The sequence below is a fragment of the Peromyscus leucopus genome, chromosome 7 (genome assembly GCF_004664715.2).
Source record: "Peromyscus leucopus breed LL Stock chromosome 7, UCI_PerLeu_2.1, whole genome shotgun sequence".
NCBI lineage: Eukaryota > Metazoa > Chordata > Mammalia > Rodentia > Cricetidae > Peromyscus > Peromyscus leucopus.
Genome location: NC_051069.1, coordinates 104779667 through 104806622, shown reverse-complemented (window position 1 = coordinate 104806622; position 26956 = coordinate 104779667). Strand labels below are relative to the sequence as shown.

Here is a 26956-nt window from a genome sequence, read left to right as displayed (position 1 = left end):
ATCTCCACACATATGTGCACACAAATGGAGGAATAAATGTAGTGACTTTAAAACCCTACAAAGTATTGGCTTTCACTAAAGCATTCCACTCCACAGTTTGTTGGGTTGTTCCTCTCCACCTTGTCCCTCGCCCTCAGCCCTGGTGTCTATCAGCCTCTTGTCCACTTCCATGTCTCTTGTGTGTTAGCCTTCCTGTCAATAGCACTGTCCTCAAGGGCTGTCTTTTCCTCTCCCATCACTATCATCTTTCTCCTTCTCCTCATTGCCTGAAGACTCACTGTGGCTTCCAATGTTTGTGCCCTTGTTTACAGCTTCTGCTTCATTTACACCACAGATTCAGTTTCTTCAGCCTCCTTGTCAATTGCAGCCATCCCCCCCTTAAAGACTGTGGAACCTCATTACAAGACATTCCTCTGGAATCTTTGGAAATAGTGGAAATGGGTTAAAGTTGACCCCAAGATAACAACTATATAATGTGGTGTTAGAAGGTAATGGTTCTCCTGACAGCGAGCAAGCAAGTTATTCTTCGCTCTTAGGAACATGAATCTTTTCAATGTCTGCCTCCTGTTATATGATTGAACTGTTGACTCCATTTCTCTGAGCATAGATGGGCCAGGACATTGTGTTTTCCTATCCACACTGGCTACTTCTATACACATATTTGATTTCGATTTCTTGTTGTTTTAAGATTTTTATGTTGACTTCATTGTAGATTCACATGCCATGCCATTGTAAGAAGTTCCATAGATAGGGCAATTGAGGTAGCTCAGCTGGTAAAGGTCCTTGCCACCAAACCTGATGGCCTAGCCCAGACCCCAGGGTGCATATGTAGAAGTAAAGAATCCACTCCAAAAAGTTGCCATCTGACCTACACATGAGCACCATGTGAGCACATGTACACACACACACACACACACACACTTTAATAAATAAGTGTAAAAAGAATTTAAAGAAATGTTATGGAGAGATGTGTGCATATGCTCCAGGGATCCTCAATGGTGACATTTTATTATATCAGAGTATCATAGCCAGGAAACTCACATTTCTATAATCCGCAGGTAGTGTCAAGACTCCCACACTCACTTTCACTCACTGCTACATGTGTTGTAGTCTGTACAAGTTTATCACTTGTGTAAGGTTTTTTTCCACCACAGCCCATGTCCTGCAGTTCAATTTGACAGTTCTTAGAGCCATACCTCTCTGCCTATGTTGATTCCTCACCCATTCCTACCTATCTCTTGATAACCATTAGTCTGTTCTTATAGTCTTGGTCCACCAAAAATGTTATAGACATGGAATCACAAGGCATGCAGTATTTTGGAATTTCTGTTTTTTTTTTTTTTTTTTTTTTTTTTGATGAGCTCAATATAATTCCACAAAAACGGCATAAGCAATTTTGTATATTAGTGTTTCATTACATATTCATTTTTAAGTAAGATTTTTTTGTCTTTTTGAACAAAAATGTTTTGAGCTTGCTTCTTAGCACTGACATGGTGGCTCAAAACCATCTATAATTCTAGTTCTAGGAGATCCAATACCCTCTTCTGGCCTCCATAGGTACTGCACTCACATGCACATATACACATAATTAAAACCTTAAGTTATAAAAAATGTTAAAATCTTTAAATATCAATCATATTGTCTATGACTGAAAGTGGTTCTATTTTTTTTTCCAGCACTATGTATTCCATTTCTTGACATTGTTTATTTCTTGGTCCAGGCCTTGAGACTATTACTACTAGAAGAGGTGAGAGGGAGGAAATTAAATTTTATTCCAAAACTCAAATGGAAATTGTTACATATTTCCACAAGTTAGTTGCATTATTTTTGTATATAGATTTATCCATGTTTTCAACTGTTCCCAAGCTATTATTTAATAACAGATGCCATATTTTATCAAAAATGGAGTCTACATCCTTGAAACAATGTCATAATTGCCTTCTATTTCCCTCCAGTATGGTAAAGCTTGTTGATTTTATTTCAAATTAAGCATACCTTGAAACTCTGAATTAATCTCACCCAGATATGGTGCATATTTTTGGTGAGCTAAAATGTAACTTAAGAAACTTATATGAGTGTTCATGAGGGATACTTTGCTATAGTATTTCCTTCTTATAATGCCCCATCAGATTTTGGCATAAAGAATTTGCTGGATTTATAAAATGAGTTGGGAAGTGGTCTTGGGTATTTCCTGGAAGAGATAATACAAGATTGCAATTGTAGATTCCTTAAATGCTTGTGAAGTTCACCAGAAAAGCCAGGTGAAGTTATTTATGTTGTGATAGGTAGTGTGGGGTAATTAATTTGATTGGCACAAATTAATCAATTTGGTGGCACAGCTATGAAACCAAGCAGAACTTCTTTGACTTAGCGTCTATTCTGTTAAAATCTGCTTTTTGGTAATTTGTCCATTTCACATAAGTGGTCAATTCTCTTGGCATGACATTTTTCATAACATCCTTCTCCGTGTTCTTCTTACTCACCACCATACTCTATTGAGCTTTCTGGGTTGACCTCACTGCTCTACCATGAATAAGCTGTTACACTTACGAATGACCTCAGCCAAGACAGTCACTTCTCAGTTTTTATCTGGTTTACTGTGACCTTTGTGCTAACTGAACCTCTACTATGCCTGTTTGTTCTCTGATGGAACATACCTATCACAGAAAAAAAAAAAATTAAGGAAGGAGAATTCATGGTGTCTCTGAAGGGTTGGTTCAGGGGCTAGTGAGACAGTTGAGTGGTTAGAAAAACCTGCTGTTCTTCCAGAGGGCCTGGGTTCAATTCCCAGCAGTCACATGGCAACTCGCAACCATCTGTAACTCCAATTCCAAAGTATCTATTGCCCTCTTCTGGTCCCTGCAGGCACTGCACACGTATGGTTCACATAAACACATATTTCAAATTAAAACTTTAAGACATTTATTCATCAACTTCACTTCTATGGAATTTCATTGTGTTGTAATAACAGTGAGCTTTGTAAGTGCAAAAACTTAATAGGCTTTAGATTTTGCAACATATTCATTAAAGCTGCTTCCTTAGCAAGTGTGAAGGCCTCTGCAGCCTGTGAGTTACATGGGAATGACCACATTTCACTGAGTGTCACACAAGTGGGGGCTTGTAAATGTCCAGAAGAAAAGCACCAAAACTCTTCTTCTTGGTCTTTTCCACACCCCAACAGCAAGCAGGCCTCAGTCTAGACAGTGACACTAACTGTACTTCTACCTCAGTGCTTTGGTGTTACAGATTGGGGAGTTGTTCTTAGTGTTGCTCTGGGATAACATGGCCTGCACATGTTTATGAATTCTGTCTAAAAAGTCCACTGACAGCTCTCTCTTTCCCAGTAGACAGGAGACTCTGGTTGTGTGAAATTCTCCACCTACTCTTCAAGGAGAGCTACTTGACCAGTCATAACTACCTCCCCATCAACGCCTTAGAAATCAAGTACTTTGTTTCATAGACTATTGATAGCTTACACATTATAAAATAAAAGTTACTGTTTTTTGTGAGTGTTTTAGTTACGTTTCCTGTTGTGGTGATAAAATACCCTGATAAAAGCAACTTCAGGGAGGAAGGGCTTATTCTGAGCACATTCTGGGGGACACAGTACAGTCCATTATGGCAAGGACACACTGGCAGTAGAGTCAAGGCAGCTTGTCACACGCATCTGCAATCAGGAAACAGAGAGATAGGTGTGCTCATGCTCTGCTGGCTTTCTCCTTTTTAAGAAGTTCAGGAACCATAGAGTGGTGCTGCTCATTTACAGGGTAGAGGCTCACCACCTCAATTGACCTAATCAAGATGATGTTTCACAGGTGGGTCTAGAGGCTAACCTAGTCAGGATAATCACTCATGGATGTGCTTGGAGGCTTGTCTTAGTGTGACTCTACTTGACTCTGTCAAGTTGATGAGTATTACTCATTAATGGTGGACATCCACTTTGTTATCCAGCATTTTATTGGCAAAGAGAAGAAGAGTTGAGCAGGTGGCATAGATCTGACCTCATTTGGCATGCTCTCCTTGGAAGGAGACTCTTTAGTCGTCTTCTCTGCTGATGGCCTGCAGACCCACAGAGGGTTCTTAGACTTACTCAGTTGCAGCTGTTTTAACTCAGTTAATCAAAGCAAGCAGGTGAATGGTATCATCTTATTATCCCAGGTCCAGGCGTGTGGTATCTCAACTCTGAAATGATCTTATCTAATTAAAAACAATGAAGCACTGTCCTTCAAGCTCCAGAACTGGGGCTGAAGAGAGGACTCAGCTGTTGAGAGTGGTTGCTACTCTCCCAGAGTACCCACGTACAGTTTCCAGTGCCCACATAAGGTGGCTCACAGTCTTGTAACTCCAGCTCCAGGGGACCCAATTCCCTCTACTGGCCTCCTGGCTACTACACATGTATATATACACACGTCTACAAAATTAAAAATCTTAAAAACACACACACACAACCACAAAAGCTCTGTTTGAGATACCACTTTATCTGTCTCTCAGCCAATTGCCCCATGAATCACAGTTCAAGTTGGACCCTGCATCTTGAAGGTTTTGACTAAAGGAACTCTGTGGTTTTGAAAGTAACTAACACCATGTGTTCTCACATGTTCTTAGCATCATCTTCCACAATACTTTCTCCTCCAGCTCAGCATCCCTAAAGCTTCCTTGAATCCTTTTCATTGACTTTCTGTATTTCCTGAGACTTGACTGCCTCTCTTTTCTGAAACATGTTCCAACCTTATGAGTTAATAGATATGACTGACAGCACACACATAAGGTCTATTCATTTTACAACTCCAAATGAGCTAGCTGTTTCAAGTATTTTAAGAAATTCTGAAAGGGTGGACCTTCTTTGGTCCCTCCCAAGTAATTAAAGCATGAAGTTTCCCCACAGGAAACGTATGAAGTCCTTGGTTTTGCTTTACTTTGAGAAGGAAAGAAGCGAATCCAGAAATGATTGTTTTCAGGGTTGTTGGGTTTTTTTTTTTCTGTTTCCTTTGAAACAGTCAATGATTACTCAGAAACATCTTGTCCCAATTCAAACAGGCAAAGCCAAGCTACCTTTCTAGTCTTGCATTTTCCCTTTCTCTTCCTGCAATTCTAATGATGTAGTGTCTAGACTACTTGGAACAAGGGGAAAAGTCTGGAATTTATTCTGTGGCTTTGCAAGTGGCCATTTAGCACTTCTACACACATCTACAGCAAAGCCCATGGCCTGAGGAATATATAGAATTTATCAAGCAGTTACAAGAAAAGACATCCATGAATGTATTACTTAAAGCTGCTACTGAGTGGAAATGTTTATATAGATTCATCTGTGTTATCTGCCATTTTATTTTAATAGGATTCCTTTCCACAGCTCAATCAATATTGTACCAAATAAATAATTTGTATTTATAAAAATTATGGCAGATATTTTGTAGCTTTTGGAAGATATCCATTAAAAATTAACTAGTCTAGGGTTGGTGAGATGTCTTCATGCATAGAGGTGCTTGCTGGCAAACCTAATTACCTGAGTTCAATCCCTGGGATCCATGTGATAAAAGTAGAGAATAAACTCTGAACTCCTCAATGTACTGTGGTATGCATGCACTACACACATGCCTATATACATATAATATAAATACAATGTAATTTAATAATAGAAGCTATAATAAGGCATGGGCATCTATTTCTGTGAAATTATCTTATTAAGTAACCCAGAGGATTTGCCAAGTCAGAAATGTCAGAATTGGGTTTAGTGGTGAAAGTACCTGACACAAGAATGAGGATCCTTAGCTTGATCCCCGACACCCAAGTCAAAGCCAGGTACGGTTGTGCACACCTATGAAGTCAGCCCTCGCAGAGGATGAAAGTAAATACAGGCCCTGGAGACTGATAGCCAGCCAGTCTAGATGGTCAGTGAGCTGGGGACTACTGAGAGACCCTGTCTCAAAAAACAGGTGGAGAGAGATAATGAAAGAGCCAAACCCTGCTTGCACAACCTGGATTATTGGGTCTGGATGCAGTTTGCGTGTGCTTGCACAGAATTCTAACTGCGTGCCAGCAGAGCAAAGTTGAGCACTGGGCTTGCAGTCGGTGCCATAGCCATTTCCCCTGAGTGCTCTCTCCTAACTTAGCAAGGCTGTCACTTCTTTGGGCTTTACTCTAGAAAGTCTGTCAGAGGAGAGCCTTGCCTTCAAAGCTTATCCACAGATAATAGTCTTAAGAGTCCTAAATCCACACAGCACTGGCTTACTTAACATAATCTGCTCTTAATTTTTAGAAGATCTGCCTGTTACATTTTCTGTGACAAAAGAAAAGTATCCAGAAAGATATTCCTGTTGAATACTCTGTACTGAACGGAGCTCATCCTGGGCTATAAAAATCTTTACTGTCTCTGTTCAGAACAGTGATGTTAGATTGCCAAGTGTAATAGGTTAGTCTTTCCAAAAGAAAATTAGAGGTTGCATGTGTGAAGATAGAAAGGCACCCAAAAGAGGCTGGGGAGATGGCTCAGTTGGTACAGGGCTTGTGTTTCAGGAACAAGGACCTAAGTTCAAATCCAAGAATATACATAATAAAAGCCAGGTGTGGTGATATGTTCTCCTCATCTCAGCAGAGGGGAGCTGGGGACTCATTGATCTTTAAGTCAGCCTACACTACTTGGTAGAGAGACACTGTTTCTCAAAATGGCAGATAGTTCCTTAGGAATGATAATGAAAGTTGTCTTTTGGGATCTACAAATATGTAGATATGTGCTCATACACCTGTATACATACATACACACACACACACACACACACACACACACACACGCACACGCACACGCACACGCACACGCACACACAATGAATGATAAAGAAATAATCATAAAAATTCAATTGGTGAGATGTTAACATCTTTTCAAGTTTTAAAAAATTATTTAATTGTGATGTGTGTGTGTGTGTATGTATGTGTGTAAGAGAGAGAGCTAGAATATGTGGGTTTGTTCATGAGTGTACTGCCCACGGAGGCCAGAAGAGAGCAATAGATCACGTGAAAGTGGAATTACAGATGGTTGTGAGCCACCACAGGGTGCTGGGAACCAAGCCCCAGTCCCTGGAAGAGCGCCAGTGCTCTTAACTGCTTGCTGTAAAATGAACCACTCTCCAAACTCAGACTTCTGAGGAGAATTTGAGTGTGAATCCCTCCATATGCCAATCACTTTTTTGCCATGTTCTAAACCCAACTGAATGTTAGCAAAGGAATGAAGACTTATTGATTTGGTTTTACAGAGGCAAAACACAGATGGGGCTTTGAATAATCCAGTCATTTGAGGAAGCTTAGCTACGAATCACATAAAATGTTCTCATTAACCAGACTGCTTGGGAATGCTTTAGCTTGGCAGGAAGGTCTAAATAATTCATTGGATTCCCATATCAAAGTCTCAGACATGTTTCCTTACAGACACACACAGCAGAATGTGAGGACATCAAAGTGGCGTTCTGTCCCTGGAGACTGGTGACATCACCTCATGCAAATGTCATGCATGATAAGTTATTAGGTCCAGGTGCAAAGTTCATAACTACTAACTCTAGAGTATAAAATACCCCAATAGGTGTCTTCGTCACTGCCTCCCTCAAATCGACAGATGATGTTGATCCTCTTGCTAGTAGATGGGAAGTAATGCAAGGGGCCCCCAAAGTCTAGGAACATGAAGACCAACAATGCCATTCTGCACTGAAGCAAATCCAGATCCACATGACACAAACCTGCTGAAGATTCCAGGAACAAAAGGATATTTGTTCCCTAGAAATTCGATCTAAGCGAATGTCCTATAGGAATTAAACATTTTGCAAATGCTGTTTTAATGAGCTTTAAGTAAGCTTTTTAAAAGCATGAATCTTCAGCTCCTTAATATAAATTATTACATTCATTTTTATTTGTCAGAGGAGTGGATATATTATATAATGCTGCTCAAATGCATTGGAACCCAGAGTGATTTTCTCTCCAAACAAGCAATATTTCAGGGGTGGGGGTTGTATTTTTTAAAAGATTCTTTTTATTTGTGTGTGTGTGTGTGTGTGTGTGTGTGTGTGTGTGTGTGTGTGTGTGTGTGTGTACAAACAGGGTGACTGCTGAGACCAGAGAGGGAATTGCATCTCCTGCAGTTAGAGTTACAGGTGGTTGTGGGCCATGCAATGTGTGTGCAGGGAACAAAACAAAGTCCTGGTCCTCTGGAAAAGCAGTAAGTGCTTTTAATCACTGAGCCATCTCTCCAGCAGCACCTGGGGGAGTTGGCTTGACAAAGCACATACCTAGCCAAAGAGTGATAGATGGGAAATTATATTTGTCAAAATGTCACTCTAATGTTCTACACTTATTTAAAAATTTGAAAGAAGTTTAATATCTGAATATTTACTGTCTGCTCTAGGGTGCAAACTAATGAGGACTGGCTGGGGAATTTGCTTAAAGAGTGGACAAGCACACCATGGGGTGGGTGTGGAATTATTATCTGAATGAGCCCAGAATGACTGAGGACCATGAAGCATGTTGATTTGTAATGAAATTTACGGGATTTGAATTGGATAGTCTTGTGTGTGTGTGTGTGTGTGTGTGTGTGTGTGTGTGTGTGTGTGTGTACATGCCAGTGTGTGATGATTAGAGTGTAACCTGCAACTTGCAGGACTCAGTTCTCTTCTTCCATCATTGAGGGTCCTGGGGATCTATCTCAGGCCATCAGGCTTGGCAACAAGTGCCTTACTTTCTTCCTGAGACATTTTGCTAGTCTTCCACTTTGTTTTTATCTTTTAAGATTATTTTATTTTGTGTGTATAAGTATTTTGCCTGAATGTATGTACTGTGCAGTGTGCATGTCTGGTGCCTGTGGAGGTCAAAAGAAGGCATACCCCTGGAATTACAATTAGGGATGGTGAAAACTGAGCCCGGGTCCTTTGCAAGAACAGCAAGTGTTCTTAACTGCTGAATCATCTCTTCAGCTCTGGCTACCCTAATTATTGCAACAAGGTCTCTCATTGAACCTGGGACTCATTGCTCTCAGCTAGACAAGCTAGCCAGGAAGCTCCTGAGTTCCTGCTGTCTCCCTCTCCCCAGCATTCCCCAGATGTGCACCACTGCACTTGTGTTTTTATGTGGGTGCTGGGCACTGAACTCAGATCTTATGTTTACTCAGAAAACACTTTACTGACTGAGCTACCTCCCAGTGTCTCAACTTAGATGCTTTTATTCAGCCACTGAATGATCCTTAAATGGGTCCTAGGAATCAGGAAGAGTCAGAAACAAATAAAACGTGGCTCACACCTTCAAAGAGATGGCATTCTGATCCTTTCATGAAAAAAGTAACGGTTGCCTTAAGAGCCCAAGTGTCTCTGGTGATACAGAGTGCAAGTACAGATAGCACTAAGCCTTCCAAGCAGTTGCTTTGTCCAAATTACAAAATGGGTTTTTGTATGGCTAGGAGATAAACTCGGTTATTTGTTTCTGCGTATTCACCGAAGATAATGGTGTGGCTTGTTTGGTTTAGGGTTGTTTAATTAAGACTGATCTATTTTTAGCAAGCACATACAATACAACTGTGTTTAGTTTAGAATGAGGATGAGTTTATTTCAAAGTCACTTTATTGCTCCAGTGTCGTCTGTGAATATTAAACAACCCCAGCTGAAGGGCTGGTCTTCCTTCATTCACAGTACACCTCCTGCACCAGTAGACACGGAACAAGTAGTTTGGGTTTACTGTTTATCTATGGCTTTACTGTTTGACCTCAGTCTTCTGAGAAGCATACAGGACCAGAGACTTCAGATGTTCCGTGAAATCAAGTCTTGAGCCTTTGTGAGAGAGGAAACCTTGCCTCATGGCCTGACTCTAGTTCTGCAGCTTTGTGATATGGCTCATTTTAGGAGCTAGAAAACAAACGATTTGGTCATTTAGTTCACAGAGTGTAAAGCTGTGAATTTACAGGAAGAATATACATTACAAATGGGAATACAGATCATACTTAATTCATATATATGTGATGTGTGGGGGGGGTATGTGTATATGTAGGGGTGTGTGTGTCTATGTGTGTGTATGTGTATGCAGGGGTGTGTGTGTGTGTGTGTGTGTGTTGTGTGTGTGTGTGTGTGTTTATGTGTGTCCACATCATTTTTCTGGAATTTTCCCTTTCACTGCAGAAAATATGTGTCTGTTATCCATAATACACTTGTTAGAAAATATCATAACTTACCAAAAAGAATATTTACCATTTTTAATTATGTGTATATGTGTGAAGAATGAGAGTATGTGTAGGTGTCTGTGGAGGCCAGAAGAGAGTGTCAGTTCTCCCAGAGCTGGAGTTACAAATGGTTGTGAGCAACTTGGGTCCTCTGCAAGAGGAAAATACAATCCTAAAAGCTGAGGCATCTCTCCAGCCCTCTGGACTGTTTTCTTATAAGGTATTGGAAAGAAAATGCTCATGATGCCTTGAGGATGGAATGGGCAAGGGGACAAATGAGACGTCAGCATTATCTGTAACAATCCCTGTCTCCTTTGCTGTGCTTTGGATGGAACTCACAGCCTTGTACATTTTAGACCATCACTCTACCACTGGGAGACATTCCTGGTCATTTATTTTATATTAACAAAGGTGATGGGCTCATAACATTTGCCCATTGATGCATTTCTATGTAAATATTTCTTACATTGTTCCTCAACATTTTTAGTTAAAAATCATTGCTTGCAAATTATGATGATTCATTCATTCAACAAATGCCTGTCAGGAGCCTACTGTGTGATAGGTCCTAGCAACAAAATGGAGACAAGAACAGACATCATTCTCACACTTATGGGATTTATGTTTGGATGGGAAATAGGGGGTATTGCAGCTCTTATATAGAGTGCCTGGAGTGACAGCTCAAGGGAGTGGACTGAAACAACCTGTGCTGATGTGGAGAAGATGAGCCTGTTACCAACATAGGATCAGCAAGTAGTAGAACTGTTGATAAGACCTCTCATTGTTGGTGACCATGGAGTTTAAACAGTGATGTGCTGTTCATTTTTCAATTCATGTCGTGTCTGAATTTTTCTATATTTGCAAGCCCCAAGTTCATGTGCATTTTTCTTTGATTCTCTCTAGTATATGACTGCTGCTCCTATGCAAGGGACCTACATTCCCCAGTACACGCCTGTGCCTCCGACAGCTGTTTCTATTGAAGTAAGTCCATCCTGTAAACACAAAGAGGCTAGGAAGAAGAAATCTCAGCCACACGAGCCACACTGGTCCCCATAATCCAGGGAATCCTCAGATAAACTCTTTAGGTTATTGTAAAACACATCCCTATAAGCTGAGCATACAGAAGTCTGTCTATTGGCTCAACCAAACCTACATTTTGCTTTACTCATACAGTTAACCTATCTTACACAGAGGTATAAAGGAAGAGTATTTTGCAGGCCTAGAAAGCAGTGCAAAGAAGAAACCCTTTCCCATCAAATGCAGACCACAAACACTCATGAGCAGGGGAGAAGAGCAGTTTACAACTTGCTCCTGAGAGTGGCCCCTGGACCAGCACCATGGGATCTCTGTTTTAGTTTTTTTTTTTTTTTTCCTGTTGCTGTGATAAAAGGAAACACATGACAAAAACAACTGAAGAGAGATCAGACTTGTTCCGGCACACAGTCCATCCTGTGGTGGGGAAGTCAGTCAGGTGAGGCAGCTGCTCACATCACACCCACAGTCAAGAATCAGAGAGCAATGGATGCATGCTGCTGCTCAGCTTCTCCTCCTGGTTTTATACAGTCCAGGCACCACAGTTGGCATTCCTACCTCATTAATGCAATCAAGATACCCCCACACTGGTGTGTCCTGGGATGATCTCCCAAGGCTTCCATCAAGCTAGGAACTAAAAATAACTATCCCAATGTCACCTAGGAGTTTGTTAGAAAGGGAAGGTATCAGATACCACCACTCTGCTTCCTGAATTTACATAGGTGTTCATTTTAATATGATCCCTTGAGAATCCAGCTGGTCACGAAAATGACACAGCACCTTGATACTCAAACTCTTCTGCCCATTAAAATTATTAGAGGATAGATGCTTTAAAAATATGAATTTCTGAATTCGACCACAAGAAATTTTTACTGATTTTTCTAGAATATGTGCTAGGCTAGGCATGTTTATATGCTCCCAGATGATGCCAGAAGATATTAAGAATTAAGAACCAGTCAGGTAGCAGTGGCACAAGCCTTTAATCCCAGCACTCAGGAGGCAGAGGCGGGAGGACCTCTAAGTTCATGGCCAGCCTGGTATACAAAACAAGTTCCAGGACAGGCAAGGCTACAGAGAAACAAAGCCCTATCTGGGAGATGGGAGTTAGGGGTGGTGTAAGAACCACTGTGTCAGTTAGGAGTGTAGTTCAGTCCCACAACCCTTACCTAGTATGTATAAGGCTATGGGCTCCATCCCTAGTGCCCTAGAAAAGAAATTAACAAAAGTCCACTGTTCCAATGAATGAACCCAATATATTCTAGCTTCCTATAGACAGGAAAGATGTAATTGAATCACTGTGGGTATTATGAATAATACTGCCATCTTGTCCCAAATGGAAGTAAAGCTCCTTCTCTCTTTTCATTGGGACAAATATATCTTCATCAGCTCTCATTTTTACTGGATGGAGCTATCAAGTTACAGAAAAGAGGGAAAGGCACTGAGACACATAGATGGTGGTAGGTACTGTCTCTAGTTAAAGCACAGACCCTCTTCTCTGAATGCCCAAGTGCTTTGCTGTCATCTGTGGGCATTGCTTCTCATTGGCTAGAAACTGAAAAGCTAATCAGTATACTTCCTCGAGTTCATCTTTCCTCTATATCACAACCAGTAACTAGAGTGTGTGTATTTCTCCATGTGAAAATCCACCAGTATTGAGATCGATGGAGGTTTTTGCCAACTATGTTGGATCTCTAAAAATGTTTACAGATTGACTTCTGGTGTGTAACAAATATATGCTTGAGTCCAAGTAAAGAAAGCTCCAGAGACAAGCATGGCACTGTTGTATGGCTTAGGAAACTGAGGCCATCACACCCTTAGTGTTTTTAATTTCTTAGATGTAGGGTCCAAAATAATGGATATATTAAACAGGTTTTCATTGGAGTTCAAGCACATGCGATTCGATTACATGGCTTTTGCTATATTTAGTGACTAAAAAGCAGCTATGTCATGAGAAAATTGGCAATCAGCACACTAAAAGCACCATGAGCATAAATCTCTATCACATATTTGCATTTCTGTATGTCTACACCAAAGGATTATGCTACTGAAAGGGCCAGAGCCTTTAATTGGTATAGAGTTACAGACACATTTAACAAAGCAGCTTATGGGAAATAAACCCTTCTTCCAGTTAGATCTGGAGTTGGAGAGAAAGCACAGACTATAACTATCCTCTGCTGTTCCACCTTGAATCTGTGCTTGTGCAGAAAAGATTTTAGTCATGCTCATGTAAAAACACCAGATGGACATTGGTTGGCATCCATCAATTAGTCAATTGACAGATCACAAACCAATCCTGTTCAGAGGTTCTAAAAAGTACAAAAATAGTAGGTATGTGATGGGGAACAACAGAACAAGGGTGTTTGACATAGAACCCACAGCAGGTATCCAAGGTTAGCCCTCTTCAAGCTGCTACAGCTACTGTTTTCCCCCTCTCTCCCTCCCTCTTCTCCTCATCCCTCATCTTCTCCTTTGATTTTACTGAAGCCTCTGACTGAATGCCTATTGATATCTTAGAAAACAAAGCAAAAGAAAACAATTTTTAAAAAGGAAGAAAAAAGAAAGAGAAGAAAAAAGAAAGAAATAAAGAAGAGAGAGAAAGGAAGAAAGGAAGAAAGAAAGAAAGAAAGAAAGAAAGAAAGAAAGAAAGGAAGGAAGGAAGAAAGAAAGGAAGGAAGGAAGAGAAGGAAGGAAGAAAGAAAGAAAGAAAGAAAGAAAGAAAGAAAGAAAGAAAGAAAGAAAGAAAGAAAGAAAGAAAGAAAGAAAGAAGAGACAGACAAAAGGGGCTGGGTGAAGTGTCACATGTCATTGATCCCAGTACTCCAGAGACAGAGGCAGACGCAGGTGGATCTCTGTGAGTTCCAAGCTAGCCTGGTTTAGGTAGTAAGTTCCAGGCCAGCCAGGGCTACACATGGAGACACTGTCTAAAATGAAACACAAACAAAAACAAAAAAACACAAAAATTTTATGCAAGAAACTAGAAAGATGGTTCCTTCTACTCTTTCAGAGTACAGCAAGTTGATTCTCAGCTCCCAAGTCAAGAGGCTCACAAACATCTTCAACTTCAGTTCCAAGGGATTTTAACACCTTTTTCTGGCCTCTGTGCTCTCTCCCTCTCCCTCTCCCTCTCCTCTCCTCTCCCTCTCCTCTCCCTCTCCCTCTCCCTCTCCCTCTCCCTCTCCCTCTCCTCTCCCTCTCCTCTCCCTCTCCTCTGTCTCTCTCTCTGTCTCTCTCTCTGTCTCTGTCTCTGTCTCTCTCTCTCTCTCTCTCACACACACACACACACACACACACACGTATGTGCACATAGACATATGCACATCTACACATAAATAAAAATACATCTTTTGCCGTGCGGTGGTGGCGCACGCCTTTAATCCCAGCACTCGGGAGGCAGAGACAGGCGGATCTCTGTGAGTTCGAGGCCAGCTTGGGCTACCAAGTGAGTTCCAGGAAAGGCGCAAAGCTACACAGAAAAACCCTGTCTCGAAAAACAAAACAAAACAAAAAAAATCTTTAAAAACTTGTTTATATTATTGTAAGAGACCTCTGACTATGATTGTAGATGGCTTTTACTGAGGCCAGAGTCCTCTATACAACCACAGTTAAAATGGTTTTCTGACCATAAGAGCCTTCCCAGGACTTCTGATGGCAATGGCAAGCTTATTGCTGTTGTATCATCAATATCACAGGATGAACCATTATGCAAGCATACCCTGACATTATCTTTTGCTCTGATCCTGCGGTTTCCGGTGGCTGAGAGTTCTCTCTTTGCAAGCCCAAAAGAAGAAGGGCTTTTGTGCTGCATCTAGAGAGGGCCCTTAGCTAAAACAAATAAGGCTTGTGTGTACTGATTTGCCTCTTCAGGGTGTTGTTGCTGATACCTCTCCCCAGACGGTGGCCCCTTCATCCCAGGACAGCAGTGGTCAGCAGCAACAGTTAGCAGTGGACACACCCAATGAACACGCACCTGCATACTCTTTCCAACAATCCAAGTAAGTCTGTGCTGTGCCAAGCTACTTCCTCTAGAAGCAGAAGTCTTCAAGTCCGTTCTCAAAGTGTTTCTGTTTGGTTTGGTTTCACAGAAACTACCATAAACGTAGTGGTAGGCATTTCTTGAGCTCATGATCATTTGGGTTGCTTCCAGCTGGCTTCAGGTGGTACATTTTCTGGTCTTGGCTGTACTTGGCCCAGTATGTGAGTACCTGGTCATCTGTGGCCCTCTGGTTTGGAATGATGGAAGGGTTGACCATATGCTTCTCATTTTATAACAAATTAATTTCCAGACAGTCAGAATTCCAAGGACAGCAGGAAAGTAAACCCAACAAAAGTAGGCACTTAGTATTGTTTCTATGCATTGGCTGCTATCCTATTGGTTATTGCAAGTCACATGACTCAACAGAGCCAGTGAGGGTACTCACTTCAAGAGAAGTATTTCAGTCCTTAGAAATAAATCTGTTACATATTCTTGGGAAAACCTAGTATTCCCACCTGACACTAGTTAGTGACCCAACACTTCACTCAATCTCTTAAACAATTACAGTGACATTCTCAGTGCAGGCTGACTTTGAACACCCAGGTAAATGGTCATAAAAGGAAAATATTGCTAAATATATAATACAGGGTTTACTCAGGAATTAATGGCAAAGGGAATAATTAAGTATTCAGAATTATTCATGAAAAATTTTTAATCACCCATAAAGCAAATTACATTTGGCTTTGTATGGAGCAAATGTGTAGATTAAATCCTGAGATCTCTGCTTTGAAACTGGAGAGATTAACAGTGGGGAAGTATATATGGAGAAGCCTTTGTGTGCAAAGTGTTCAACTTTCTGGATCATGACTAAATCTCTGATGAATGGAGAGTATTCAGATGAACCTGTTTGTAGAGTTTTGTTTGCTGCCAACCTTTGGTTTGTTAAAGAAGTCATCCTGTCATTCCTAAAGTCATGAAGAAGCTGAGCACACCAACCATGCCTGTAGTCAACAGGTAAACAGATAAAGAAAATGAGGTCCATAGCCACACAATAGAATTTTATTCAACCATAAAATAAATGTCATTTCCAGAGAAATGGATTGCACTGGTGATCATATTAAGTGAAATAAGCCAGATTAAGACAGACGATTACTACACCTTTATTTTCACATGCAGAGTCTGGATTTAAACATATACATCTATACACATATATGGATACATGCATGCACACTTACAAGATGGAATATGTAGAATATGTGTTATTTCTGTTCCAGTGTAATGGGAAAATATCTCTAAAACAATTTAGCCAGTCCTTGTTATCTTAGCATTCTTCAATACCTTAGATTTCACAAACTGGAAAGCTTTCCTTCCCAGCATCATTGTGCTAATTAACAAGCCACTACTTTCCTGAAAAGCCCTTTGCTCAGGGTCATTATGCTAGAGGAAATATGGATATATCTCCATATGCAGCTCTTTAAGTACTTGCTAATGGCTGGCATTTCTCATCAGATAGCAGCTGACCACCTGTGAGGTGAGAGGTTCAAATCAGGCCACACACACACCAAATTAAAAGTTAGTTGTTTTTTTTTTTTTTTACATTTTTAATTAAAATATAATCACTTCCTTTTCCTCTTTCCTCCTCCATCTCCTCCCACCCTCCCCCATATCAAATTGATAGCCTCTTCTTTAATTATTATTGGTTCTCCAGTACAAAGTGGTCAGCTCTAAAACTATGTATACACAAACTATAAAAATGGACTCAGCGTGTGTTTATATGTTTACCTGTGTGTATGTGTATAACGCAATAATATGAAATAAAAATAATTTTTTTAATTAACCAGATCCCATAAAGCATGTATGCAAGTCGAGTTACAGTCTCAGGTGCAAAGGCTGAAGTCTTTGCTTCAGATTCCACTTTTGTGCCTTTCCAGTTACAATTCAAGTCTTAAGGACCCCGGCCTGCCCATTTAAAGTTATCATGTGATCACTATTCTCCAAAGAATGAAAATTAGGTCACTGATGAAAGAGATTTGCCACCATCCACCAGAATTAGGGTTGGGAAGACCCCTCGTAGATCTAGGTCAAAGTACATTGGGATCAGCCCTTTTGATTGAGAGAAATACTGAATTGTGAAATCTATCTGTCTGCCTTCCTGTGAGGGTCCTGTTGGCAGATGGCATCATAGTGACAGTTTGTAGTACTTCTCACATGATGAGATGTGAGGCAAATAATAGAGAATGATAGGGTTCCTCTTTCATAACAAAATGGTGTATCAGCTCACAGGCCAGTAAATGCCTGTAATCTAAAGATTGAAAGCTTGAGGTTGTCTTTGGCTGTATGAGGCCAGCATGGGCTGCATGAGGCTGGAATCCAGAGCTGGAGAGATAGTTCAACAGTTAAGGACCCTTGCTGCTTTTGCTGAGGTTCCCAGCATTTCCATGGCTGCTCACAACCACCTTTTATTTAATTCCACTTCCAGGGGGTCTGATGCCCTCTTCTGGCTCTGCAGGGGCTGCATACATGTGGAACATTTTCATCCATACAAACAAAAAGTTATATACACATAAACAAAATAAGTATATCTTCAAAAATATCTAAGTCAAAACTCAGAATGTCATGGCAACTGCATCAGTGCCTTCTAAACAGGACCACAGTGATCTGCCGTGAGGTTCTACCTCTTTAGGGTCCTGTCATCACTTCCCCCTGCCCTCCCTGAAGACCAAGCTACCAACCATGAAGTCCTAGTAGGCACTCAAAGCAAGCCATAGCAGAAGTGATGACTCACTGTGTACACTGGAGGTATATTTTGTATTATTTATTACTTGACAATCAGAAGATGTTCTTGGTCCATCAACCTTGATTTTTACATGCGTGAACTCTTGCTTGAGTGTGCATTTATATGAAAGGAGCAGAATGTGACAACATTATAAGCTAATGTACTTGTTCCATTACTTCTTTGAGTATGACATAGTGGAAAATCCTGGGCTCTTCTAACAAGATGTCATGGGAAACCACAGAAGATAAACTTGGATGCACTGACCCCTCTTCTCCATTTGTCTTTGCAGACCATAGACAGAAGTGAGGCTGTCCATCTGAACCTTTACCTTCAATGAAGACACTTCACTGAGCAAGAAGTTAGTCGGCCTCCAGTTTGCACAGGCGCCAAGGGAAAGCTTTCTTCTTTTATTTTTATTTTTTTAATTTTATACTTTACTCAAAGAAAACAAGGTTTTTATGTGCTGTGCAAATGGTTCCTTCGTGTGGTCTGACAGTTATTTTTGTCATACTTTTTTTAAAAGGGAAAACAAATCCCAGTAAAGGGGGCGGGAGGGTAAACATCAAAGCTGATGTTTTCTGTGGAAGAACATTTGAAGTCAGAATTTGCCTAGAGGTGTAAGTAGTTTTTTTGTTTGTTTGTTTGGTTTGGTTTTTGGTTTTTGTTTTAGTAGAAAACCCAATGTTAAGAGGTGGGCAACCGGAAATATAAGGAAATTACTTTCCTCAGTAATTAAGCTATTTTTTCCTCTTTTTCCTTTCTTGGTTGAACCTACTGGGATTTTTTTTTATATTTTATGTTTTCTTAGAAATATTTAGGTAAGGTTTATCTTGAATCTTAATTGCCTTAATTTTAAGGACGTCAAGGCTCGCGAGGCATGCTGTCAACGTCTTGTTATAAAAAGAAATCCAGAAAGAATTGAAGTATTGTGCCATCTTTCACTGGCATAGAAGATGGAGACTGAGATTTTAGGATGGAAAAAAAAAACTGTACAGTTTAAAAGAAAATGTTTTTTCTTCATTTGAAGAAAATTTGTTGTTAAAAGAAATGACAGCAACTGCAAAAATTGGAAAATGCTGGGACTTCTCATGAACTTTGACACAGTCATCCTAGAAGGCTAAAAGACATTTTATGGTAAAGATATTCACTTTGGTTTAAAAACAACTGCATTAGAAATAATGCGTGTTTGGGGGGCAGAATGCAAATTTTTTAATTTACAGAGCGTGGTTGCTAGCGAAAGCGTTAGTGCTTTTTATCTGCAGTTTTTTCTATGAGCTTTGTCAGGTTTTAGTCAGCTTTGCTTGTCACATTGCAAAACCTAGTGTAAGAGCACTAAAAAACAAAACTTAAGTAGATAGAAGCTTACCGTCAAAAAGTGCAAAAAAATAAAAAACAAACACACACACAAAAAGACAAAACAAAAACAAAAAAAAAAGCAATAGATAGAGAAATTGTTGACAATTTCTGTAGTCTTTCTTAGTTGTGGTCAATTGCAGCCTATGGATGGCCTATTTTATACCAAAGATGAAGTGAGACCCTGTTACAGTCGTGATGGTAGACACTGCTTTTCTTTCCTCAAAGTTTTGTTTGACCTACATGGCCGGACCAGTTCTAACTTCATTTCAACTACCTTCCACTAGTGTTTTACATATGGCAAAAAAAAATGTTTTTCTAGAAATGTATATTTGTTGATAGTTGAAGTTTGTACCTACTTGCTCAGCAGTTCAAGCATGAAGAATCTGAGAACTGATGGATTGATGGAAGCAGGTGACTTTCACTCCCGTGAGCTTTTCTAGCTCCTGTCTGTTTCTCTTCAGCAGTGGATAGATGAGAACTGATACACCGGGTCCTTTGTTCAAGAGGTTGCAATGTCTTCATGTGAACTGCAGACTAAGGATGTGTCCTGAACATGTTCTGAAAGATGTCTGAAAGACCACTTGTCAGAAAGGCCCAGTGATGTTCTGTGCAGTGGGGCCTGGTCCCCTGAGAAGTACTCATGCATTGGTAACAATCGTCTTCCTTCCGAACGCCAACATAAACAGATTTTGTCTTCTCCCCTTCATTTTGTTACTGGCCCATCTTGAATAGACACCTTGATTCTGTACTTGGGAAGGGGATTCCTTTTCCCTCTTCCCATTGTGTTTTCATATCTCGATATTGACAGGAGAGACAACACAGAGCTTTTTAAATTTCAACTTAATTATCTGAGATAAGTGAGGCCATTAAGATTGAAGATTCCTTTTAGTGCAGCAGAGGCAAGCTCTTAACATGCTCGTTGACAATCAATAAATTGTATGCTTTTTATCAACAAGAACTGAAAGAATTAGGGTTGACCCAGCACTAAAACCAAAGGAGACATTTGCACTTAGAATAATGCAAAACTTGGCTTAAAATGATCTAAATTGACTTAGTGAGAAATCCTAACAGTTCTGACTTATTGTACCTGGGATCTACTTACATAGTTTTGCTTGAAGCTAGAGACAGTGGCATGGAACTCTGTTCATGGAACCATTCTGAAGAATTGCTTTTGAATGAAGCATTTGAATCAAGGAGGCAGAGTTCCTTCTTCAGGGGTTGCCTGTCTGAGTACATAGGAAAGTCACAAGCACCAGAGAGGAAAGAGAGTAGGCTCTCCAAAACAAAACAAGCTATAAGGCAAATCACAGTCCCACAACTAAGGAGTCTGCCCCAACCCAAAAGTCCACTGTCTCACTAGACCCCGATTCTCTTCTTTGCAACCTGTGAATTGAGTGCTCAAGTCAAGAGAGTGACTTCATATGTTGGCCACCAAACTAATGACAGAACCATATCCAAGGTGATGGCTCCACGCTGCAGAGCAATCCTGTGCTTCACCTTCATGCTAATAGTTTTCTGTGCTTTGGAAAGGAACCTGAGATGTCTGCATTCTTCAGTGACACCTGTTGGAAGGGTGGACTTGAATTTTGTCTTTGGGAAACATACCCTCAAGTTCCAGGGGCTTTCAGAAAACTCACATGAGACTACAGTTTCTCCTTCTCCTTCACCCTCTCTCAATTCTTTGTTTAAGTAAGGATTATCCTGGGCATCGTTCATTTGAATATGAAACCAACATACTTTCTTGTCCTTTCTGTAAAAGTACCAAATACATGTATTCATGTGATACAAAGAGAGTCTCATTTGCATATCTAATAATGAGGCTGCAAGGTAGCTACCATGTGGCTGTTGAAGGTGCCTAGGTTAACTTCATTCTCTTACATATACATTCTGAAACATTTCTTTCAACTCTGACATTTTCATGATCTCTTTCCTTTTACACCACCTCAGCCCAAAGGAAATCATTATGTCATTTTATGTGTTTTTGTGTCTTTTATGTTTGGGCTGTTTCTATAGTGCCATTCCATGAAATACTTTAAGAAGAAAAAAGTCTGCATATTCAAATTGGCTCCCTCTTTCTCTGTCATTTTTACCTAAGAATTGTTTTTGATAGTCCAGTGTAGTGGGGAAAGAAAAGGCATTGATGATAACAGTACAACATTGTAATAAAAACAAGAACTCCACCCCCCAAAACAAATGCACAATGTGTGCAGCACAGACCCCACAATCTCAAACTAGCCAGCAGTGCACATGATAGTCCTTATATGATTTAGGACTACAGTCATTTTTTTAATTGAAGTAAAATTCTAATTCTTCAGATTGTCAAGATGTTTTCATTTTTTTTCCCTTTCATTACCACATCTTGGATGACAAATTAGGAAAGCAACTAAAGCCAAGATCCAAACAAGATAAATACCATGTCATCTAAATGCTACTAATGTGTTAGGAAAGTGGGTTTCTTTGAATAATGACAAGACATCAGGGGAAGTAGAGTGTGTGGTGACTGATGGCTGTGTCTCCTAAGGACCCCAGGATAGAACCTGTATGAGCTAATGGTAATATCAGCAGGTGCTGAAGATAAAAAATGTGTGCTTAGTTTTTGTTCTTTCAAAAAAAATCTTTGTTTAATTATTAGAATGTCTATGAAAAAACCTACACATCTTTTTATTGACTTAAAAAATGCCCTTTATTGAAGAGAGGAATTTAATCAACAGGATCCTTGCATCTTCTTTTCAAGTGAGATGTTTCAATGGGATTGCTACATAGACTATGATGTTAATAGGCTAAAAATACTTTCAACAGTCCAGTCTCATTTGTACCAGTGTGCAAACAACTGCAGACAAGCTGAAAATGGAGAGTAAGTCTTAAGTGGGTTTTGATGGAAAATACATGGTTTCAAACTAGTGAGACAACAGAATTGAAAGTCATTTGTAATGGCATTTGTTATGGGAAGCAATCACATATTAGAACATTGTATAATCATGTCACAGAATTTTGATCTATTTCATTTTGACCACAGTATAGAGTAAAAGATAAGATCTCTTTTTTTCTTACCATTGGGACTGGTATACTAAACAGTTTTCTGAGCCCACTGGCCTTGAAAGTTTCTCTTGAACCCCAGGGATGGCAGGAATCAAGTCTCCTTGATTCCATTTCCTCTTTGAGAAGGAATAGTGAGGTTTCACTCATGAATCAACTCATTTTACAGTTGTGGTGTTACAATGTGGGTTGAGCCTAACTTGAGATTAATATTTCTTACCCATACAAAATGGGAGCCTTCAACCAAATGCTGTCTGTCTTGACTGTCCTTTGTGATAACCTGGAGTTCAGGAAAGTATGAAAGCTAAGCAAGAAGCCAGACATGGCTCCGTGATTTAAGAAGGCTGGGTTCAGCACTTATTACTGATTTCTGTTGTCTTTGAGCTGATCCCCTAACTTGTAACATACCGATATAGTTGCTGTCACAGAAAGGGTTGGCTGTCTTCTAGGCAGTAATAGCCATGCTGTTCTGGGCAGGAGAATAATGTGCTGAGGAATTCGTTTCACTGGTGAAGCCTCCAAGCTGAACAGAGGCAAGATGGAGCTTGGGAAAAATTGTGAGGCCACTGAGTCACCTGGGAGATTTTCTTAACACTGCTCCATTTTCTGAGTTTCAAAGAAACAATCACTGTCAATATACAGAGGCTGACTGGCTAATTTGGGAGTGTTCTGTCTTTTCTTCTTAATGACTGACCCTGTTAACCTGAGCATTTCACCACAAGGGTGGGCAGAAGAAACCACTGAAAATAACTCACTCCAGTCTATGTTGCTTCCCAAGTATTGATTTATCATGGAAATTTTAATCATTACTGAAAAATCCATATCCACACATTATACACTATGAAGTCCAACAGTCCATAATGTCCTTTTCCTGTCCACCACACATAATCAAGAGTTGGCTGAATTCTTGCAAAACATAAACAGAAAAATTATAACAACAAACTTGGCTCCCCTAAAACAAAGCTACTTTGGCTTCATTCTCTTTACTGAAACTCAATGCCAGGAAAGAAAGTCAACACAATTTCCATCAGGAGAAAATAACAATAGTTTTGGCTAAACGTACATTTTTATCCCCCTTTAAAATTTTTTGATCACAAAATCATTTTCATTTTTGTTGTTTTTCCTGTTTGAATTGGTATTACTGTATTAAGACTGAGAGTCGCTCATATTCCAGGGCATAATTTTATGGCCATTGTGTATGTAAGCACAAAGTGTAATATTAGTGTTACACTTTGGACTTTAAAACCTCTGGTCCAACATTATTAATAAAGTTGGTTTCTCTTTCTCCCCAAATGTGTTATGTCCTCACATGTGAAAAGGAGTAAGATATTCCATCCCTGTTAGGAACAGTAAAATTATTTCAAAGAGACATTGGGTATCTGAAATCACTTTGTTCTACATTCTGGAAGCAAGTGTCCCCATTTACTTAAGAACTTCATTGGAATCTTAATCTTAAGCTCTGAGTGAAAGTACTTCAGTTTCAAAGAAAACTGTGACATGGCTTTTTCTTTAAAAGCCTTGTTTTAACTTGTCTTCAGCTCCGTGGACCTTCTGAAATACCATTTTGAGATTTTCTTTAAGGACATCTTTGTATTGCTGTCTTGGACTGTCATGGAGAGTTCTGTAATCCTATGGTGTTTCTGGTTTTATCTTTAAGTTCTTTCATGTGTATCATGGTCAAGTTAGACACCATTTCCCCTGTTCCCTGGGCTCTCTGTAGATCAGTGGATATTAGGTTTCAATTTCTGTTTTCTTTGATGAAGCTTTCAATAAAAAATGAAAATAAAATCAACGAAGCAGGGCTGCAGTGTTTGATTGCACTTCTCCAGAAACTTGTTGTGGGAAGGTGTGGGGAGGGGGGGGATGTATCTGTATTTAATCCACCTTGCTAAATTGTTATTTTCTGGAATCAATAGAAGAAAAGATCATTCAGGACTAGAGAGATGCTCAATGGTTGGGTGCTATTTTTTGTAGTGGACCCAAGTTTGGTTGCTAGCACCCATACCTGGTGGCTCACAACTCCCTTTGACTCTAGCTTCCAAGGGTAAACACACACACACACACACACACACACACACACACACAGAGAGAGAGAGAGAGAGAGAGAGAGAGAGAGAGAGAGAGAGAGAGAAATAAAAATAAAAGCCTTATATTTTTTTTTTAAAAAATGGTTATTCCAAGCAAGAAGGTATGGGAATGAAGGAAGTGACCATATATGATCATGCCTGGAAGCTTGAGAGAACTACCATGGGGACCTTTAGGGAATGCACAGCCTTCCATTGAGGTCTTTCCATGGTCTCCCAACAAGTTTTGCATACACAAAAAGGTTCAGCAACTACCCATCTCCCATTTCCAAATATGTCCAGTACTCATCGACCACTTGATGGTATTGAAGGTCAGAGTCTCTTTCCTCAGCAGTGGTTTGTGTCCCTGCAAGATTCAGGTGATCCAGAATCAGCAGTGCACATTCATTCCTTCAGCAATGGGTGACTATGGGAAGCAAGGAAGTAGATGATCATTTTCTGGTCCAGAATTGCCCAGCTCTCTTGTATCTTACATTCAAGGACTGAGTAATATTACATCATGTGTATTTGCTGTAGGATTCAAAAATATTACGATGTGGAAGATGAGAAAAATATTGGATGGAGGAAGTGTGTGCAATTTGTTAAGCATAGAAATTGGTAATATTTAAGACACACTATGAGAGAGAGAGAGAGAGAGAGAGAGAGAGAGAGAGAGAGAGAGAGAGAGAGAGAGAAGTATATTCATGAACAAAGGATGAGTGGATAGAAAGCCCCAGGGAACTCTGTGTTATATATGATGTGCTAAATACACATGCAAAATAGGAGGTCTTGGACATTCATGATGCCTGATTGGTTCCTCCATTGGTGACATTCATTATCCAGCCATCACAGCCTTGCAGGCCTTGGGTAGATTTCTTCTCCTGCCTCTGCTGCTGTTCATAAGAAGAAGCCTTTTTGGTTGGTCCTCTTCTGTTGCCCTCCTTGTTCAAATCTGAATTCTGTGTCACTTGTCATCAATGGCCATAGGGATGCAGTCGAGAGAGAAGGAGGATGTATGGCCATAGTAGAACTTCCAACCCCGGTGGTCCTTCCACTCTTCTTGTGTCTTATCTTCCATATGTCAGTCTATCTCCTGCATTTTCCCCTTGCTTCTTGCTCTGCATTTATGCCTTGTGGTTGGAGCCTGTGTGTCTTTATGTTCCAGAATTATAGATGAAGTCTCTCTGGAGTCAAGACAATTCCACAGATGTTGTCTTCGTGTGTTAGGATGCAGGTAACTGAGGAAAGATATAGAGACAGGTAAGTGGCAGCCATACTCTAAGAGCATGTTGTATGCATTCTCTTTAGGTATTTGAATAGGAGTGAGTGAAGAGAAACCTGGAATAGGAGATTACAGAGCAGAAAATCAGAGGGACATGAATGTAAATTAACTCTGGATCATACTCTGTTTAGGCACCATGCCTCAAGCTAGGTAACTTAGAGAATATATTGTTCACAGAGCTGGGGTAGGAGGAAGCCCAAGACGTCTGTGTCTAGTGAGGTATTGTTTCCATAGAGCATGCGCTGTATGTGAGCGTGTCTGCTAGAAGTGACAACCAAACTTGTAGGCTTCTTTAATAAAGACACCAATGCCATTCATCAGGGGCTTTGTACTGATGAATTCTTCATCTCCAAAGTCCCACCTCTTCATGCCATCACTTGGGGATTTCAAAATCAACATTTTTAATGAATTTTATCTTTTAATTGCACATACACATAGGCCAGTGTGTAGGAATGTGCACACGAATGCTGGTGCCCATGGAGGCCAGAGAGGGCATCAGATCCCATGGAGCTGGAGTAACAGGCAGTCAGTAGCCTGCTGGAAACCCAGCTCCCGTTCTCTGCAATAGCAATATTTGTGCTGTGCCATTGTCTCAGCCCCTGGAAACCAACGTTCTGAAGGAAGACAACACATTGCAGTATGCTTAAAATAGTGATATTTTATTTCTTTTTTATGTAAAAGTTGTAAAAAAAAAAACATAATGTATCACCTCTACAATCCATATGCAAAAAAACTTTTGTTTTAAGTTGAAGGGCATTGCAACTTCAGAAATGTTTAACTAGGCTTCTTGAGATGAATCCTTGACCCTCAGGATATGAGGACAGAGAAAGAAGATTCAAGAATGAATAAATAAGCTACATGTGATATGCTCTCTTCCTTGTACATAGAATAATTCTAATTTTATAATCCCAGATCTCTATTTCTTTTTTTTACTTTTTTTTGTAATTTACATTCCCCAACAAGGACTATCTGTCATGAACAGTTCTGATAAGGTACATGTCCCATGATGCTGTTTTTAAAAATAATTCATTTTATTTTCACTTATGTATGTAAGTATGTGGGTCTGTGTGTATGTGCCCATGCCTGCAGGTGCCCATGGAGGCTCATGGAGCTGGAAATGTAGGTGGTTGTAGCGGCCCAACATAGGTACTAAGGATTGGACTTGGGTCCTCAGGAGTAGCAAGCATCTTTAATTGCTGAGCCAACGCCCCATCTCCTCCTAACATCTTTTATTTTTCAGAATTGCCCACATGGATAA

The 26956-nt window shown here is 40.1% G+C and overlaps 1 protein-coding gene across 10 annotated transcripts in view; it reads left to right on the top strand.

The window, feature by feature from the left end:
• Rbms3 (RNA binding motif single stranded interacting protein 3) overlaps positions 1–24146 on the top strand; it is a 1336321-nt gene extending 1312175 nt beyond the window's left edge. For 5 of the 10 annotated variants that reach the window (XM_037208207.1, XM_037208205.1, XM_037208202.1 and 2 more), the window contains 3 exons: positions 11084–11161; positions 15077–15204; positions 18251–24146. In XM_037208207.1, coding sequence (XP_037064102.1) covers positions 11084–11161; positions 15077–15204; positions 18251–18257 — 213 coding nt within the window. In that variant the 3' untranslated portion in view covers positions 18258–24146. Of the gene's footprint in view, positions 1–11083; positions 11162–15076; positions 15209–18250 lie in introns of those variants that run through there. The other 5 variants (XM_037208209.1, XM_037208208.1, XM_037208203.1 and 2 more) reach the window with 2 other exon arrangements.
• The last annotated feature ends 2810 nt before the right edge of the window (positions 24147–26956 follow it).